General features: G+C 42.4%; 2 protein-coding genes across 2 annotated transcripts; both read right to left on the minus strand.

The window, feature by feature from the left end:
• Positions 1-54: 54 nt before the first annotated feature.
• LOC311149926 (coiled-coil domain-containing protein 42-like) lies at positions 55-1,945 on the minus strand (the record flags this gene model as incomplete). Its single annotated transcript, XM_084187154.1, has 6 exons — positions 55-138; positions 473-637; positions 836-1,057; positions 1,312-1,512; positions 1,631-1,735; positions 1,865-1,945. The coding sequence occupies 6 exons, from the start codon at positions 1,943-1,945 to the stop codon at positions 55-57; spliced, it is 858 nt and encodes a 285-aa protein (XP_084043280.1).
• A 620-nt stretch (positions 1,946-2,565) lies between these two features.
• Positions 2,566-18,601, minus strand: LOC311150378 (45 kDa calcium-binding protein-like). The gene is made up of 7 exons (XM_084187817.1): positions 18,286-18,601; positions 7,590-7,964; positions 6,595-6,731; positions 6,122-6,235; positions 5,706-5,864; positions 5,302-5,477; positions 2,566-4,716 (listed from the first exon to the last, which is right to left on the minus strand). The coding sequence occupies exons 2-7, from the start codon at positions 7,907-7,909 to the stop codon at positions 4,540-4,542; spliced, it is 1,083 nt and encodes a 360-aa protein (XP_084043943.1). The 5' UTR covers positions 7,910-7,964; positions 18,286-18,601; the 3' UTR covers positions 2,566-4,539.
• Between the last annotated feature and the right edge of the window lie 38 nt (positions 18,602-18,639).

Here is an 18,639-nt window from a genome sequence, read left to right on the forward strand (position 1 = left end):
GTATAGAATCTATACTTTCATACAAAACAGCTCTATAGATTGAAGCAGATCATTTTATCTGTGTCCGGTTGGCCCTGGCTGATCCGGCTTGTTCACTTCCTCCCAAATGCTGATCAGATCGGCTAGGAAGGTCTGGATCTGTCAAACAAGAACAGTCAAATAACAGCCATATTAGTTCTTATTTGAACATACTGGTCTAGTGGAAATGCCCTCTGGCTACCAGACGGAGTTGATGAATGAGTAATATAGAGGATTCACAATTTATGCAAATGTATAGTCAATATGATATGATATCCGCTATATATTCTGGCAGATGAAGGAAATCCCTGTGATCAGAGACAGGTAAATTATATATCAGAGCACAATCGCCATATCAGGTCACTAATCATTTCTATCCCTCCCCCATCTATGCCCTATGATGTGCTGTGAGTTCATGAGTAATGAGTCGTGAGTTAACAGTAGGCTAAAGTACCTTCTCCAGCTGCTTAATTGTGTCCTCTGGGGCAACAGGTGATTCCCCAGTGTCTTTCGCCCTCTTGCACACACACTGGTACAGATTGAGAGTGGCCATCTTGATTGTGCCCAACAGCAGTGTCTTCTTGGCAGCTGTGTTCTGAATGTGGGCCCATCTTGACTCCTGTATATCAAGAGATAAATGATCATCCTTTGATCAGACTCTCTTAGTTCCCTTTGAGGACACTCAAGGCTGGTGTCCCGAACACAGACAAAAGGGGAGGTTCAGGACTAGCTTTATTAATCTGTGTCTGGGAAACTGTCCCTCAGAGATCAATCACTGTAAAATACACATAGGGAGAGTGATCATCTCATGTCTCACCCAGATCATGCCCTCAGCGCGGGCCTTGTCCAGCTGGCTCTGTAGCTGGGCCAGAGTGTTGCTGTAGTGCAGCAGGGTGTCATTGCTCTGCTCTATGAAGCGGGCTAGCTGGGCCCGGGTGTTCTCCGTGCTGTCCTGGTTCTGCTGGGTGGTCCGCACCAAGTCCTCCCGGGTCAGCATCAACGTTTCGTAGCGAGACATCACCTGTCGGGCCTCCTGAAACTGAGACACACAAAAGGAATTCCAAATCAACCCCTAGCCCCTACGGCCTAGGCACTTGTGTAGACCTAGGAGGATTGGACAGGTGTCAGCAATATGGCTACAATATTCCACCTGTCTTATCACAGGGCAAGATGGAGCCACCACCATATTGCTCCAGTCTGGTCAGATACAAGTGGCTAGGTATTGGTTTGTCTGTGAAGGCCAGTCAAATCACACACTACCTCAGAGTTCTTCTAATCCTCAGTATGACCTACCTGTTCACTGGCCTGTACCACTTTATCCAAGTAATGGGGGTATATGGCGTTCTTCTGCACTCGTTTCTCCAGACGGTCCCTCTCTTTGACAAGAGCTTTCGTCTCCTCCTGGAGAGTGACCAGGTCCACCTGCTTCTGATTGGTCAGTTCCCGCTCTCGGCTGGCCTTCCTAACAGCTCGACATCGTTTCACCTCGTTCTCCTGAATGAGATCATGGAAGAGGATGACCAATTCATCTTGAAGTCTGACTGATGGGTAGACTACAGGAGGGGGTCCATTGTTTAGTCTACGAAGTGATGTTCAGAAGCTATGACACTACCTTCAGAAAGTTGTCAAATTTCTGCAGATATTCCTTCATCTGGCCCTCCTTCTCTATGAGCTCATCCTTGCGGATTCTCAGGGCTCTGAGAGTTGACTCAAAATCCTGGAACCCAAACAGAATGTGAAGTGAGACCATATCATACGGGAGGATTGTGTTGTACGATTTTGGCTTATAATTTTATTGCCAGGAGTTGTTTGAGGTACGAGACACATTTCTTGAAATGGATTTCACCTCTCTTTGCAGTGTCATAGCTTTGTTGACCTCCATGGCCTCCCGTCTCTTCTGCAGGAGACGGGAGGAAGGAGCCAGCATCTCATCTGCTGCGGACGTGGCCTTCCTGTCAAAATGGTCGGTGGAGATTGACTATCTTATTTCTTCTTGACATAACATTATCATTAGCAGAAGGCTCACGGTTTGTGTAGTGAGAGGAAAGTAATACATTAATGGAACAGATAGCAGCTTCTAACATAGGATAAAAAGTTCCTAAAATGTCTAGGTTAAATGTCACATTTTTACTCACAATAGCTGGTCTCGAAGGTTCTCTCCAAAATAACTTTTGAAATAGTCTGACAAATTTACAGACATGTTTATAATCTACTAATAATACTTGTTCATAAATAAGAAAATTGATAATTCAAGGCCTAATGTTATTGTTTTGACTATTTATGTGGGTGGCTTTAGAAAGCCAATGAGTTTCACAGAATCTTGAGTCAGAAAATAACAATGGTCTCATAGCAACTACTACAAATAAAAACAGAATGGACAGAATGATGGTCATAAATGGCCTGTTTCTGGCAAGCTCCACTCATGGCAAGCTCTAGAAAGTTGTATAATTTAAAAAGCCTAGTGGAGCACTATTGGCAATCAAGTTAGTGTGCTAAAATTACAAAACATTTTTGGATGCATAAAACATTAGGGTACAGAGTATGGTCAGAGATTGATAATAAATATTTATTGTTTACAAGTAAATCTGGAATACAATGTATAAAGCTTTGTCACATTCTGATAGCATGGGCTTTTCTTTTATAATTTCAATGAGATGACAGGAGCTCAGAGGGATCCAAGTTACGGATGTATTTCCACAGGATATTGTCCTTGAAGCAGGAAAACAATTGATGAATGCATATTATACATATATTACAGAGCTTTGTCAAAGCACGACAAGAGGTAATACGGGATTTCTTAATGACAATTAAGTCATATCCATCTGAAATTTAAGTTAAATAATTAGCATAAACTGAATAAAACATAAGCACTGAACAACTAAAAGTACAACACTGGGAGAATATTGAATATTATTTTAACTGATTGATGTAACTGCTTTGAGAGAAAACTAAAACACAAACCAACAACAAATAAATAAGTTAATTTCTTACACCAGTCTCAAACATTAAACTGAGATGTTGACAATTGACAAGGGCAAAGTACCCTGTTTTTTTACAATCCTGCAAAAACATTGTAAAGAAAACATTTTCCCAACCCCTGATTACAATCAACTCTTTTCTCCACTTTCAGTTACTGGACATATTTTTGTGCAATAACTATCATTTCCATGTTAACAAATTGCAAATGAATCTGTAATGATATCATCAGATATTTAAGAGTTTGTTTCATGTTGCAGTGCAGCATAATAACTGCATATTTTTAATAATAATTTGGTGGGTGCTTATATTTGTCCCATTTTACAAATGTACAAGTGCGTATTAATAAGCATGTGTGAACTGGAAATGTGTTTTTTTTGCATATCCCACTCTCCCTGAGACACCCTCGGAGAGTGGGATCACGGCCCGGGTCTGCCATTATCAACAGCGGCCCTGGACCAATTAGGGTTAAGTGCCTTGCTCAAGGGCACAGACAGATTTTTTCACCTTGTTGACTGGGGGATTCAAAACTAGTGACCTTTCAGTTACTGGCCCAACGCTCTAACCGCTAGGCTGCCTGCCACTCTAGCATTTTAGAGATGCTTAAATGCACAATCCCATTTGGAATTATAGATACAAAAGCAAACAAATGGAAAACATACGAGCTATTGCAGCAGGGAGTTAAAACTCCATAATTATCACACATAAGCACTAATTGTCAAGAACAGGACGGATCAGAGAATAATAAACACCTATTAATACTTTACCAGTGTAACCCTTAGTACCCCTTTTACCAAATAGAAAAATTTCAAATAACTGTTCACAAGGGCAGCAAGCACGTTATGTAGTCAGTGAGTATGGAGAATACAGTAGTTACTGTGATTGATGACTTTGTAAAGACCAGTTACTTCCAAGCAACATTGTGGTACGCACGTAGGCTACAACTACATTTGAAATGCCAAGGAAAATATGTGATGTAAATGTATTTAGATTGTTGTGCGAGTTTAACATTTTTACTGTTTGGAGTAAAAATAGAGGTCCTGCTACAAAATAATAGGTTTGATTGTGTAATCCTCCTTAACTTGGACTACTTCAATAGAGGGGAGAAAAAAATTGAATCTTGTTCAAATTCCTCATATACATACATTTCACAATATAGCATCAAATTAATCATGAAGTTGGCGTAGTGTCTAGCATGCACTGAAAAAGACAAATACATAATCATAGGTGAGATAATGCAACTTGAGTACCACTGTAGACAGTAGGCAGACCCCGGCTATGGTTAATTCTGATGGGATGTTTAGAAGAGGCAGACAGTCCAGAAATGAAGGATGTTTTATGCCTTACTTTAAGAGTCAGTGGAGGAGGCCAGGGCGGGTCAGTCTGCTGGGACTAGGATTTAAACACATAATTGCACACTAAAACATCCCAACATCAGGCTTTTCTTTCCATCAATAAGACAGACCTGTCCTTAGAGCATACTTACCAGAATGCCCTCATTAGAAGGGAAAGGGAAGGTTTTGTAGGACAGTTTGTCTTTAGAGCTTAGAACTCCTCGTGAACATTCCGGGCATAGTCCATGAGCTTGCTGCCAGTGAAGTATTCGCTGTACTTGAGAATCTCCTCCAGTTCCAAGTTGTGGTTCTGGTTCTCGTCGGCCACAGCGATCATCTGCTTAGCCTCGTTCAACGCGTTGTACTCGTTCATCGGGTCCATGTACTCCTGGAGAGCAGAGAGAGCATGAGAAAAAGACGGGGGGGAGAAGGAAACAGTGTAAATATGTTATAATTTTTAAAAACATTTTCGGCATGGAAAAACACTTTCAGTGTAAACTTAAACTACTAAAATAATATACAAAGTATGTAGAAAAGATAATGGACCTATATATTTTTTAATAATATCTTTGAGATCTAATGAGCACTAAAATAAAAACTACAGTCGAGGAGAATTGAGAATTCCAAAAACAAATAATTTAGCAGTATTTATTTTTGTTATTATGTTTGAGCAAAAGAACACAGCATTAGCCATGGCAAAATGCATAGAATGGCAGGAACTTTGTGTTATTTGCAGGAAATTTGCTTTTAAAACTGCAAAAGTTGCTTAAGTTTCTCTCAGCTCCATGGAGAAATTTGTAGAATGCAGGAAATTGGCAAAAAAAGAATCTCTACATCGCCAAGATGGGGGCCTCTAAAATGTTCTGTAAAGTTCAGCCACGCCCCCTACCACACCCACCCCCTAAGCCCCTTTTTTATCCGGAAAAACCCTGCCATCAGGTCCTGCAGTATAACCAGCACACACGGCACCCACCTCTAGTTCCTCCATGGTTACGATGCCGTCATGGTTGCCATCGATGACCTCCTGAAACTCCTTCTTCCTCTCTCGTACCCAGTCATCATCGATGTCCTGAGCCTGCTGGTTCTCCACAGTGCCCATGGGCAGGGAGATGAACTCAGACAGAGTCAGCTTCTTGTTACCATCCTGGTCTGTAAAAACAACACAAAATACACATCACACTAAAATAGCATTATAGTAACACTTTTCATGATTGATCATGATCATCCACAACTTATGTATTCATTCTGCATATTTGTCTTCAACCGTTAATTCATTCTCATACTCTATCACTTATACTAAAACGTATAGCATTATACATAGAAACAATAAACTGAATTCAAATCAAAACTAATTTGAGCGAGTAGAGTAGAACGTACCTAGGTCGCGAACAATCTCCTTGACCATGTATTTGAGCATTCCTTTGCTGTGCTCTGGGTGCAGGAAGGAGAGGAACTCTTCCTCGTTCAGCAGCTGGTCGGCTGGGGGGTTATCAGCCTGGAACCAGCGGTCCTTCAGATTCTCCAGCACCTCCTGGGCTGCAAAGAGACAGTAAATACAAGCATTACTGGCAGAGTTAGGGGAAATAGGCTACTATCAGGGGTGTGATCAGGACAACATCGAAAATTAGAAAGAAAACTGATATTGGTTTGGGGGGGGGGGGGTAGGTCAGTTTCAATGATATTATGAACAGAATACAGTCAAGAAAAGCCAGAATTCCTGATTTATCAGTAGAAATGCATGGTCTACAACTAAAGTAGTGTGGTGCAGATTGTATTGTTGTGGATTAACTTACTCTCCTCGTCCACCTTCAGTTCTTCACTGTTCTTTATCTTGTCAGCCATTTCCTTCTTGTTGAATCCTTTGCTGGCCAGAAACTTTACCCGGTATTCATCCCATGTCACATGGCCTATGAGGAGAATATAACGGTTTAGGGACTGGCGCTAGACTGTGTAGGAAGGATTTTGAGGCAGTTTTGGGAAACAGTGCTGTCATGTCATCAGGTCTGAGATGTATTGTGGCCCACACATATCAGGTCTGAGGCCTAACAGTAGGACATCAGTGTTGGTAACAAACGCATTGCTCTCAATCAATAGGTCACCATCATGGCTATGTATCAGGGTGGTATTCATTAGGCCACAGCTACAGAAAATGAAAACGATTGGTTATTGTTGGACAAGTCCAGGTAGTCCCTCCTTGTTTCACTCTGTTTTCTTCCGTTTTGGTGCCTAATGAATAAGACCCAGATAAGAATGTCCTCTCGCTTACCATCTCCATCTGGGTCCACAGCATGGAAGCTCATCTTGTTCTCTCTCACAGCCTCCTGGAAGTGTTCCTCTGTCTTCTCCACGATCCAGCGCTGCATCTCCTTGGCACTGACGCTCTTATCATTATTAATGTCCACCCTAAGGACGAAAGCCTAGTGTTGAGACCTTGTCGATCTACAGTTTTACATTTAGGTAATTTAGCTAGAAGACGCTCTTATCCACAGCGACTTTCAAAACACAAACACTCAAATGGAGTATCAAGTTCAAGTAGTTTATTAAAATCCACTATCATATATCTGCTTCAGCCCCAAACCCAGATCATTTTGGAACGTTTTGTAACTGAGTAAGATGCAACCTTAGCTCAAAATATGCTTTCAAAGGTTTCAGCTTTCATGCTTTTCCAACACAGTCATTCCTTTGCCATATAGGGTCAAAATAATGGAACGGTAGTGAGGATTTGTCAAGGAACCTGGACGTTTGGCAAGGGTGACAAGTAGGATTAAAATATCTGGACTGTTTCGCTTCAACAGTATTTATAAATCAGCCTCCTAGCTTTTACTACATGGCACCTAGCTTACCCAGTATGGGGTAGATAAGGCCAGATATTTACTTAGACTGCTGTGGTTGACCTATTAGATGCACTCACTTCTTCATTCTCAGGAACACTGCTTTGTTTATCATAACAGATAGTCTAGCCTCACTTGTTTAAAATAGGAACCTGACCATGAACGGTGTACACATTAACTGGATGTGTATAGGCTACATAGACATGGTCCAAACTCCCAACTAAGAAATGTGGATTTATCATATTACAACATTGCATCTACACACCATTTCACAATTTGACCTACACAAAAGTTAGCTGAAAATAGTGGAAAAAAATACAGACACTCCACAAAGCTAAAACTGGGTCAACATTAGGTGAATGTACTCAACTCAGAGAGTATGTACATGACTCATGAGTCATGAAATTGAAAGCCAGTCATCCCCACTTACTTGCTGAAGATGTCAATGAGCTTCTTCCTGTTCCTCTTGGGCTCAGAGTCCTCTTCAAACTCCTCCATCTCCTTACCCAGGAACACCTCCTGATGGAAGTCCTTGTTGATATGACCGTCCATCTCCAGCTTCATCCCGTTCAGATGGTCTGGGGGAAGGATCTCATTCTCCTCTTTATTGGTGGGGTTGTTCTTGTCCTTCAGGGATGACATGTTAGCTGGCCGGGCATGGACGTCCATGGTGTTGTGGAGCAGGCAGAACAGGGCCATGGACACAGCCAGAAGGTGTCTGCACCAAGCCGTCCTCCAGTAGTTAGCCATGGCTTCTTCCAAGGTCAGTGTCCTTGCTTGCGCACGGACTGATGAATACACCTGTCTACACAACAACACTGGGTAAGGTGGCTAGCTTCATCACAGACTTTAATAGTGTGGTTCTTGGCTAGCTAGTCATAACGAGGACAGCAATCATTTTTGCCACCCGCACTGCATGGTCGAAGCGGGAGAAGAAGAGAAGCTCAATCGGAGTCCATCAAAACATCCAAATGGTCTAAACCATTAAATTATGAGACGGGGTGAAATCAAAAGTTGTGCCTATTTTTAAAGATAAATATTGATCATTACTAGCTCTAACACTTTTAATTCATTAGTGGGAGATGGTGCCTACATACACCATAGACACACACAGAAGTCATCTTAGACAGATCCAGCTCAGAGGCCCAGATCATGAGCTCCATCAGCAGCAGATTTGAATGTAGAATGGAAAATGACTGTGTTTATGCAACAAATGGAGCCCATGTATCTAGATACATTTCGAATCTTTCTGAAACGGAAAGATGCACATTAGGGATGTAACAATTCACTGATAGGCATCGGTCCCCGGTTTAAATGTTTATGATACTAGTGCATCAGTCCGAGTGAGCCCAACCCGATCCAAATTAAGCAAGCATCGGTCAGAAAACGGATTAAAACGTTAAGAATCGCCGCTCAGTAATGTTTTTTACTCATTGTTTTATTCTGAAAATATATCTTATCTGTTGCGTCTGAATTGATGCGTCCAGCTCAGTAGCCTACCAAACTTTTATGCATGTAACTGCCTATGACTGTCAGATAACAACAGTGCGGGAGACACAGCTGCTCGCGCCAACAAGAGGTAGGCCTATCCTAGAGGACTAAACCCCATGGTGAAGGAAGTTTCTAATGAACTTCAACAGCTGGAGCCGATACCAGGCTTTGTGGAGTCTAGCTCTGACTACATCGAGTCGCCCAAGGCTAATACTTCAAAGAATTTAAATTATGCAACGCCCACCTTGTAATTTTAAATACCATTACCGACTGATGCCATCTTAGAGCAACAGCAATGAGCAAACAGTCATTGGTTGTATTTAATTAACATTTCTTGAAAAAGTATGGATTTCAGCAAACAAAGAAAGGCACGCAACTACAGAGGACAAATATACAAGGTTAGCGTTTCATAATTTACATTTTTTAAAGTATTGATCTTGGGCAAATCGATGTAGTCAGAGCTAGATTACACAAAGCCTGGTCTCGGCTCCATGCTGTTGGTGAAGTTCATCATAAACTTCCTTTACCATGGAGTGGAGTTTAGTCTGCAAGGCCTATCCCTGTTCTAGGCTATTCGTACATCTGCACCTTCAGATGCGTGTAAAATGGCTTTTGCAATGTATAGCTTTGCATAGGCTTTATTAGTAAAGCATAGACTTTATTAGTTGAGTGAAAACCAATGTAATTTGCTAGTTCGTTGTTACCAAATTTACATTTTTACATTTTACGTCATTTAGCAGACGCTCTTATCCAGAGCGACTTACATTATTATTATTTTTTATTTTTTTCATACCCCCTGTGGGAATCGAACCCACAACCCTGGCGTTGCAAACGCCATGCTCTATCAACTGAGCTACATCCCAAATGCGCTGTAGAGAATGGTGTTTTACCGGAGTGGACACACAACTCACATCCAACTGCTGATTGGGTTTTTTAAATCGATCCGATTTTATTTAGATTGTTCAGGTTCACCATAATAACTGGTTTTGGTAGCTTTAGTGTAAACATCAGTGTATTTGGTCATTTCTACATGAACAGGGTAATTTCATCAAGAACAGCAATACTTTTTTGGAGTTACTCATGGCCGTATTTGTCAGAGCGTGAGAAGCTTGGTGCGTGTAAGGCTTATCAACCCAATGATCTAATACGATCGTTCAAGTTGAATAACATAATATTCGTTTCAATTTCTAAATGTTCTGATTCACTTGTAAAATTGAAAAATAGAAACTGAGTTAACATTTTTCAACCCTCTACAATTAAGATTTTGATATTGTTTTTCAAATTTACCGTGTCATTTGAAAAATCAACGTTGAAATATTGGTGCGAGTGTTCAAGTGGACGCAACTATTACAGTGCGCAGGGAGAGACACTGCTCATCCAAAGTGGTAAATGAATGGGGTCCTTTGGATGAGAAATATCTCACACACACAGGACAGCAGGTAAAGGCGAGTGCTGTGAGTCATGGCCTGTGGCCCTTTGGAGGCGAGGCTTGGCCTGCATGCACGTACAGTGGCTCTGCCCCACCTGTTTTGAGCCCCACCTGTTTAGCTTTTTAAAAAAAATACATTTTTTTTTTTTTAAATCACTAAAAATAAAAAAATGTGCCTGTTTTGCATGTTATTTTGGCATTAATAGGTGTCACATATCAGTTTGCAAACAATGTAAAAAAACAACAACATTGGAGTTAATAAAACTGCATACAAACATGGTCTCTTTTTTGCTTTCTTGAGTAAGGCAGCTCCAAAATGCAGGTGTTTCAGCCTATCTCAGTGCTTTCTGTGGTGGAGGGGCAGCCAGCGGAAAATACAGAGCGTAGGGGTTGGTAATGTTCTCTAGTTGCGCCTTGATTGGCTCAGTGTTCTGTCACTCATGGGGACACTATGTCACCGCAAAATCTACAGGGAGAGCTAGAATGTTCAAACACCCTTGGGTGCTGCCATAGAGTTACATTAGAAGTGCCCATCCAAGAAGGCTCAAGGTCATTGGCTACAGATAAAATGACGTCAACTCACGTTATATCTACCGTAGCTTTGACTGGACTGATCATGTCAACATCATACTTGCAAAATCTTAGCTAGCAAGCTAGACAAGCAGTCATCATCCTGAATCATGTCTACAATCTACTGGCATATCATTTTCAATCCTTGTCATATGAAGAGAAATTATAGATAAAAACGTATCGTGCTCACCGGCCATTGGACATTAAACAATTAGTGGTTTTGAAGGAATCAGGGGCTAACTGCAAGCGATGCAAGGCAATCACTATTTAGCTTCCCCTGCCTGCTATTCGGTGGAGAGGGTGTGTGGTCCAAGTCTGGGTTTAAAGATCTCTTTTCCAAGCTTAAAAAAAAAAATCAATATTCACACGCAACACCATGGGCCAGAAAAGGTTGAATATATTGACCATGCTGTCAATCCAGGATGACTTCTGCCGCGTTCAAAACAACTAGAAACTCTGAAATCTCTGACTTCAATAAGTTCAAGACAACTGGGAACTCGGGGAAAAAACGAGCGCCGACTGGGAAAATATATTTTGAATGGTCAACCAACTCGGAATTCCAAGTCGGGAACTCAGGCCTCTTTCTAGAGCGCCGACCTGAAGATCACTGATGTCATGATTCATGATCCAATTTGTAAGTCGCTCTGGATAAGAGCGTCTGCTAAATGATGTAAATGTAATGATTCAACCTTGTTTTTTCCAGAGTTTACAGTTGTCTTGAAAGCACCATCAATCCAGACAATACCAGACTTTGATGACAAAGTTCCATGACAAAATTTGCCCACAAGGACCGCCGCACCACCTTCCTGTTCAAATGAGCACAGCACAACAGTGAGTCCAAAAATGTATTGTATGCTGCTGCATAAATGATGTAATATGCCAGGGAGATACAGTGGGGAGAACAAGTATTTGATACACTGACGATTTTGCAGGTTTTCCTACTTACAAAGCATGTAGAGGTCTGTCATTTTTATCATAGGTACACTTCAACTGTGAGAGACGGAATCTAAAACAACAATCCAGAAAATCACATTGTATGATTTTTAAGTAATTAATTTGCATTTTATTGCATGACATAAGTATTTGATACATCAGAAAAGCAGAACTTAATATTTGGTACAGAAACCTTTGTTTGCAATTACAGAGATCATACGTTTCCTGTAGGTCTTGATCAGGTTTGCACACACTGCAGCATGGATTTTGGCCCACTCCTCCATACAGACCTTCTCCAGATCCTTCAGGTTTCAGGGCTGTCGCTGGGCAATACGGAATTTCAGCTCCCTCCAAAGATATTCTATTGGGTTCAGATCTGGAGACTGGCTAGGCCACTCCAGGACCTTGAGATGCTTCTTACGGAGCCACTCCTTAGTTGCCCTGGCTGTGTGTTTCAGGTCGTTGTCATGCTGGAAGACCCAGCCACGACCCATCTTCAATGCTCTTACTGAGGGAAGGAGGTTGTTGGCCAAGATCTTGCGATACATGGCCCCATCCATCCTCCCCTCAATACGGTGCAGTCGTCCTGTCCCCTTTGCAGAAAAGCATCCCCGAAGAATGCTGTTTACACCTCCATGCTTCACGGTTGGGATGGTGTTCTTGGGGTTGTACTCATCCTTCTTCTTCCTCCAAACACGGCGAGTGGAGTGTAGACCAAAAAGCTCTATTTTTGTCTCATCAGACCACATGACCTTCTCCCATTCCTCCTCTGGATCATCCAGATGGTCATTGGCAAACTTCAGACGGGCCTGGACATGCGCTGGCTTGAGCAGGGGGACCTTGAGTGCGCTGCAGGATTTTAATACATGACGGCATAGTGTGTTACTAATGGTTTTCTTTGAGACTGTGGTCCCAGCTCTCTTCAGGTCATTGACCAGGTTCTGCCGTGTAGTTCAGGGCTGATCCCTCACCTTCCTCATGATCATTGATGCCCCACAAGGTGAGATCTTGCATGGAGCCCCAGACCGAGGGTGATTGACCGTCATCTTGAACTTCTTCCATTTTCTAATAATTGCGCCAACAGTTGTTGCCTTCTCACCAAGCTGCTTGCCTATTGTCCTGTAGCCCATCCCAGCCTTGTGCAGGTCTACAATTTTATCCCTGATGTCCTTACACAGCTCTCTGGTCTTGGCCATTGTGGAGAGGTTGGAGTCTGTTTGATTGAGTGTGTGGACAGGTGTCTTTTATACAGGTAACGAGTTCAAACAGGTGCAGTTAATACAGGTAATGAGTGGAGAACAGGAGGGCTTCTTAAAGAAAAACTAACAGGTCTGTGAGAGACGGAATTCTTACTGGTTGGTAGGTGATCAAATACTTATGTCATGCAATAAAATGCAAATTAATTACTTAAAAATCATACAATGTGATTTTCTGGATTTTTGTTTTAGATTCCGTCTCTCACAGTTGAAGTGTACCTATGATAAAAATTACAGACCTCTACATGCTTTGTAAGTAGGAAAACCTGCAAATTCGGCAGTGTATCAAATACTTGTTCTCCCCACTGTATGTATACTGTAGCTAAGAAAGTAATACTAAGTGTATGTTGTGTAGTAAGCTGTTAGTAGCCCATGTGCCTCACCCTAATCATTTGGTCCCCTTCCCCCTCATAACTTAGCCTACTGTTCTGACTTGGTGGTGCACATGTTGGTGGTGCACATACCCTGTTTTAGAGAAATGTCATCATCGAATGTTGTAAGAGCATTCATTGTCTGCTTATTTGTCCCCTTTATTTATCCTACGGTTCTGACTTGGTGTACAGGGAGAACACTGTAAGAACAGCCCATGTTCTGAATTCTGTCGCTGTACATTTCAAAGTGCTGAACAAATAGTTATATTGACTACATCCGTCCTAGCTCGCTCATTAATGTCTTAATCGAAATTACGGATTGCCTCTTATCTGCTCATCGTTCCCTTATGCTATAGTTGGTCCATCTCAATTGTCAGTAGAAACCACATTTGTTTAAGCAAGTCAGCCATATCAGTTATGTTTTTTTTTTTTTAAGGCAGTAAATGAGGCTGAATGAACTGTTTTGCTGCCAGACAAGGCTCCGCTGATAGCCAGGTGTAGTGGTGGTAATGATTCACTTCATGGTGCTGAAAAAGAGAGCTCTGCTGTTGGGACAGCTTATGTAGGCCCTAACAGTTTGTGGGCACCGTTTGCAACCGTTATAGTGTAATTAATGTATTGTTTAGTGTTGTGTAGTTGCTTTGCTGGCTTGCATCAACAAACAAAAAAATATGTTGCGTTTGCCCCACCCAGATTTACATGCTAAAATCGCCACTGTGCACGTATAACAGGCGTCACTGCACACACACACCAAGTTCCCCCTGCAACTTCATAATATACTCTATTAAAATGGCCATGATGCGATATGAGCACACCCAAATGAAGAAACTCTTTGCACTGTCACTGACTGTGAAGAGACCTGGGACTGAGCTCCTTTCAGTCTGCTCTCCGAATTCGCTACAACGTTCTGCTGCCTAACCTAGGCAAACACCTTGCATAACCTACAGTAGCTTAGAAAGTCTAACAGCTAGGCCTATATGACGAAAGGGACGTTCAGAATAGGGGGGGGGAACAAAAAAATCTGTGAGTAATGGCAATGACCTTATCCATGGTGCTTTACTAACAGTATTTCATCCTAATGATTGTAGGCTAATTATCTTTAGAGATTAGATCAATGATCATAGGCTATAGAAATAATCACTGATCTAACATGACTCGGTTGCCTAGCGTAAAATCTCCTTTCACGCATCCATCGGTGAGGTCTTCAAGGATGGTAGGAATGAAGGATACATAGGTTATCCCAAAACAGGGGCATCGTCTCCATTATAGGCTATGCATTTGTCTCTGCTATACTGCTAATGGCTACTTGTTCAACTTAGTGGCTAGTGTCTACTCTAGACCTGTAATAGGTTATAATAATGGACATTCAAATTGCTGTCTCAAACAACGCTTTATCCGACCCCATGCCTCGTCCATCACAGGGGTTCGGGGGGTAGCCTGTGAGCCCGACAGGGACACGCAATCTGTGCATTAGCCTACATTCACAAGATAATAAGGCCTATGAGGCTACTTCATTGGAAGTGTACATAAAACATAATGTCATTATGCAATGATTTGTAAGTTAACCTTCTGTTTCGACATATAGTGCATTCGGAAAGTATTCAGACCCCTTGACTTTTTCCACGTTATGTTACAGCCCTATTCTAAAATTGATTTAAATTGTATTTTTTTCATCAGTCTACACACAATACCCCATAATGACAAAGCAAAAACTATTTTTTTGAAATTCTTGCAAATAAAAAAATAAGATAGCTTATTGACATAAGTATTCAGACCCTTTGCTTTAAGACTCGAAATCGAGTTCAGGTGCATCCTGTTTCCATTGATCATCCTTGAGATGTTTCTACAACTCGATTGGAGTCCACCTGTGGTAAATTCAATTGATGGGACATGTTTTGGAAAGGCACACACCTGTCTATATAAAAGGTCAAACAGTTGACAGTGCATGTCAGAGCAAAAACCAAGCTACGGGGGTCGGAGGAATTGTCCGTAGAGCTCCGAGACAGGATTGTGTCGAGGCACAGATCCGGGGAAGGGTACCAAAAAATGTCTGCAGCATTGAATGTCCCCAAGAACACAGTGGCCTCCATCATTCTTCAATGGAAGACGTTTGGAACCACCAAGACTCTTCCTAGAGCTGGCCGCCGAGCCAAACTGAGCAATCGGGGAGAAGGGCCTTGGTCAGGGAGGTGACCAAGAACCCAATGGTCACTCTGAAAGAGCTCCAGAGTTCCTCTGTGGAGATGGGATAACATTCCAGATGGACAACCATCTCTGCAGAACTCCACCAATCAGGCCTTTTACGGTAGTGTGGCCAGACGGAAGCCACTCCTCAGTAAAAGGCACATGACAGCCCGCTTGGAGTTTGCCAAAAGGCACCTAAAGGCCTCTCAGACCATGAGAAACAAGATTCTCTGGTCTGATGAAACCAAGATTGAACTCTTTGGCCTGAATGCGACCCGTCACGTCTGGAGGAAACCTGGCACCATCCCTACAGTGAAGCATGGTGGTGGCAGCATCATGCTGTGGGGATGTTTTTCCAGCGGCAGGGACTGAGAGACTAGTCAGGATTGAGGGAAAGATTAACGAAGCAAAGTACAGAGAGATCCTTGATGAAAACCTGCTCCAGAGCGCTCAGGACCTCAGACTGGAGCGAAGGTTCACCTTCCAACAGAACAACAACCCCAAGCACACAGCCAAGACAAAGCAGGAGTGGCTTCGGGACAAGTCTCTGAATGTCCTTGAGTGGCCCAGCCAGAGGCCGGACTTGAACCCGATCGAACATCTCTGGAGAGACCTGAAAATAGCTGTGCAGCGATGCTCCCCATCCAACCTGACAGAGCTTGAGAGGATCTGCAGAGAAGAATGGGAGAAACTCTCCAAATACAGGTGTGCCAAGCTTGTAGCGTCATACCCAAGAAGACTCGAGGCTGTAATCGCTGCCAAAGGTGCTTCAACAAAGTACTGACAAGAATTTCTACAAAACGTTTTGCTTTGTCATTATGGGTTAGTGTGTGTAGATTGATGAGGGGAAAAAAACTATTTAATCAATTTTAGAATAAGGCCTAGCCTAATGTAACAACATGTGGAAAGAGTAAAGGGGTCTGAATACTTTCCGAATGCAATGTATAGGCTAGGCCTAGCTGTTAGACTCTCTATGCAAGGTGTTGGCATACGCAGGGGATTGAGGATAACATTGTATCAAATTCAAAGGGCAGCCTGCAGGGACTGATGCGTGCAACTCCATGTCTTCGCAGTCTGTGACAGTACCAAGAGAGTTAACTCCATTCGGTGTCCTGACAAAGCACCATGGCTGTTAGAATGGTACAGCATTGGCCTCCCGAGTGGCGCAGTGGTCTAAGGCATTCTACCAGCCATGGTGTGTTGTCAGGACACCGAATGGAGTTAACTCTTGGTACTGTCACAGACTGCGAAGACATGGAGTTGCGCGCATCAGTCCCTGCAGGCTGCCCTTCGAATTTGCTACTAGAGACCCTGTGCCACTAGAGATCCTGTTTCGAGTCCAGGCTCTGTCGCAGCCGGCCGCGACCGGGAGACCCATGGGGCGGCGCACAATTGGCCCAGCGTCGTCCAGGTTAGGGGAGGGTTTGGCCGGCAGGGATGTTCTTGTCCCATCGTGCACTAGCGACTCCTGTGGCAGCCCGGGCGCACGCTGACACGGTCGCCAGGTGTACGGCGTTTCCTCCGACACATTGGTGTGGCTGGCTTCCGGGTTAAGCGGGCATTGTGTCAAGAAGCAGTTCGGCTCGGTTGGGTTGTGTTTCGACTCTCCCGAGTCTGTACGGGAGTTGCAGCAATGGGACAAGACTGTAACTACCATTTGGATACCACGAAAGTAGGGAGAAGAAGGTAAAAAAATAAAACAAAGAATGGTACAGTATTGCTTTGGGGATATCTGGTGTTTGTGTGTGTGTGAGAGAGAGAGAGACTGCCTCCAAGGACCACATTAAATGCACCACTTTATTTGATAGCGTAGGCAACACTAATCCACCCCGCAGTGAAGTGGTAGAGTCCAGTTGAACCACACTCACAAATCATCCCGTTTTCCCAGCCACACCAATATTTAAAACGCTCCTTTTTCAGCCAATTAAAAAAAAATGAGAATGTAAAAAAAAAAAAAAAAAATGTGTAGAAAAATTATACATTTAAAACAGTTTATTATTCAATTTCAAATTAGTGGATCAGAAAATGTAGAACTTGAAACTAATATTCTATTATTCAATTTGAACAAGTGTATTAGACTGATAAGCGTTACACTGACCAAGCTCTCTAAAATTCCAAATGGTCTAAACCATTCGCTTTTGGGATGGGGTAAAATTCAAAGTTGCATTATATAAAAAAGGTGCAAAACACAGAAATCGCACCGCCATTTCCTGGTTGCTAAAATTCTAACAGTTCACCTAATTTCAGTTTATGTGACAAAACAAGCAATGTAAAAGGGTAGAGAATCATTGTACCATCTAAACTGCTGTAAAATATATTTTCAATAACCAAAAATAATGTATTTTCAGCTGTTTGAAGCTGGTGTACAAAACCAAAAGTAAGAGAAGCAAAAAACCTAAACTTAAAAATGGGAAGCATAGAAAGTGCACATAGATGACATCTACCGTGTCTTAGAATTGCTTTCAATTAAAATGACAGATCTAGAACTCCCATTTCTATGTGAATTTGGTCGGGTTGCCCAAAAAGTTACATATTGCAGCTTAAAACATGATACCTTTTACATTTTTTTCCAAGAAAATTGTTATTTCCTCCATCAGTACATTGGAGTTTAGCCATCTGGAGGATGAAATTGGAATTGTAACCAAAATGTTACCCTTTCCTCAGGAACCAAACGGAAACAAAAAGAGAAAAAGTAACGAAACGGGGATGGTCCAACCTGAATTTGTGCTATAGAAACTCTCGTTTTCATTGCAAAACATTTTAGTTTGGAGTAAACAGTTTCTGTTGCGAAACCACACGTTTTGCAACGGAATCCGACTAATGAATACACCCCAGCATAGCTAACAAGCCAGCTAACGTTTGCTGATGACAGGACAAGGCTGGACGACCTACCTGGTGTTGGGCTCCAACGACAAAATCTGGAACGTTGCTCAAAAGAAATGCCAGTTAATTGAAGAGATAACGCGCTAGCTAGCTAGCCCACCTAGCAATGGCAAGAATGCATCGTCGTACGAGCAAAACCAAACTGTTTGCTAGGTTATATTTCCTGAAAACGTGGCTACTCCAAAGTTCACGCAGAAGTAAACACCTCACTCTAGCTACCGAATCAATCCACATACACAGCTAATGTTTGATTAGGTAAATTGGAGAATTTCTACTTTCAGGAAACAAGCTGCCACTCACGTCGTGTGGACACAGCATGCGTCATGACGTTGCCGTACAGATTTTTTTTAAACAGAAGATTAT

The sequence above is a fragment of the Coregonus lavaretus genome (assembly GCF_964263955.1).
Source record: "Coregonus lavaretus genome assembly, chromosome: 22".
Taxonomy (NCBI): domain Eukaryota; kingdom Metazoa; phylum Chordata; class Actinopteri; order Salmoniformes; family Salmonidae; genus Coregonus; species Coregonus lavaretus.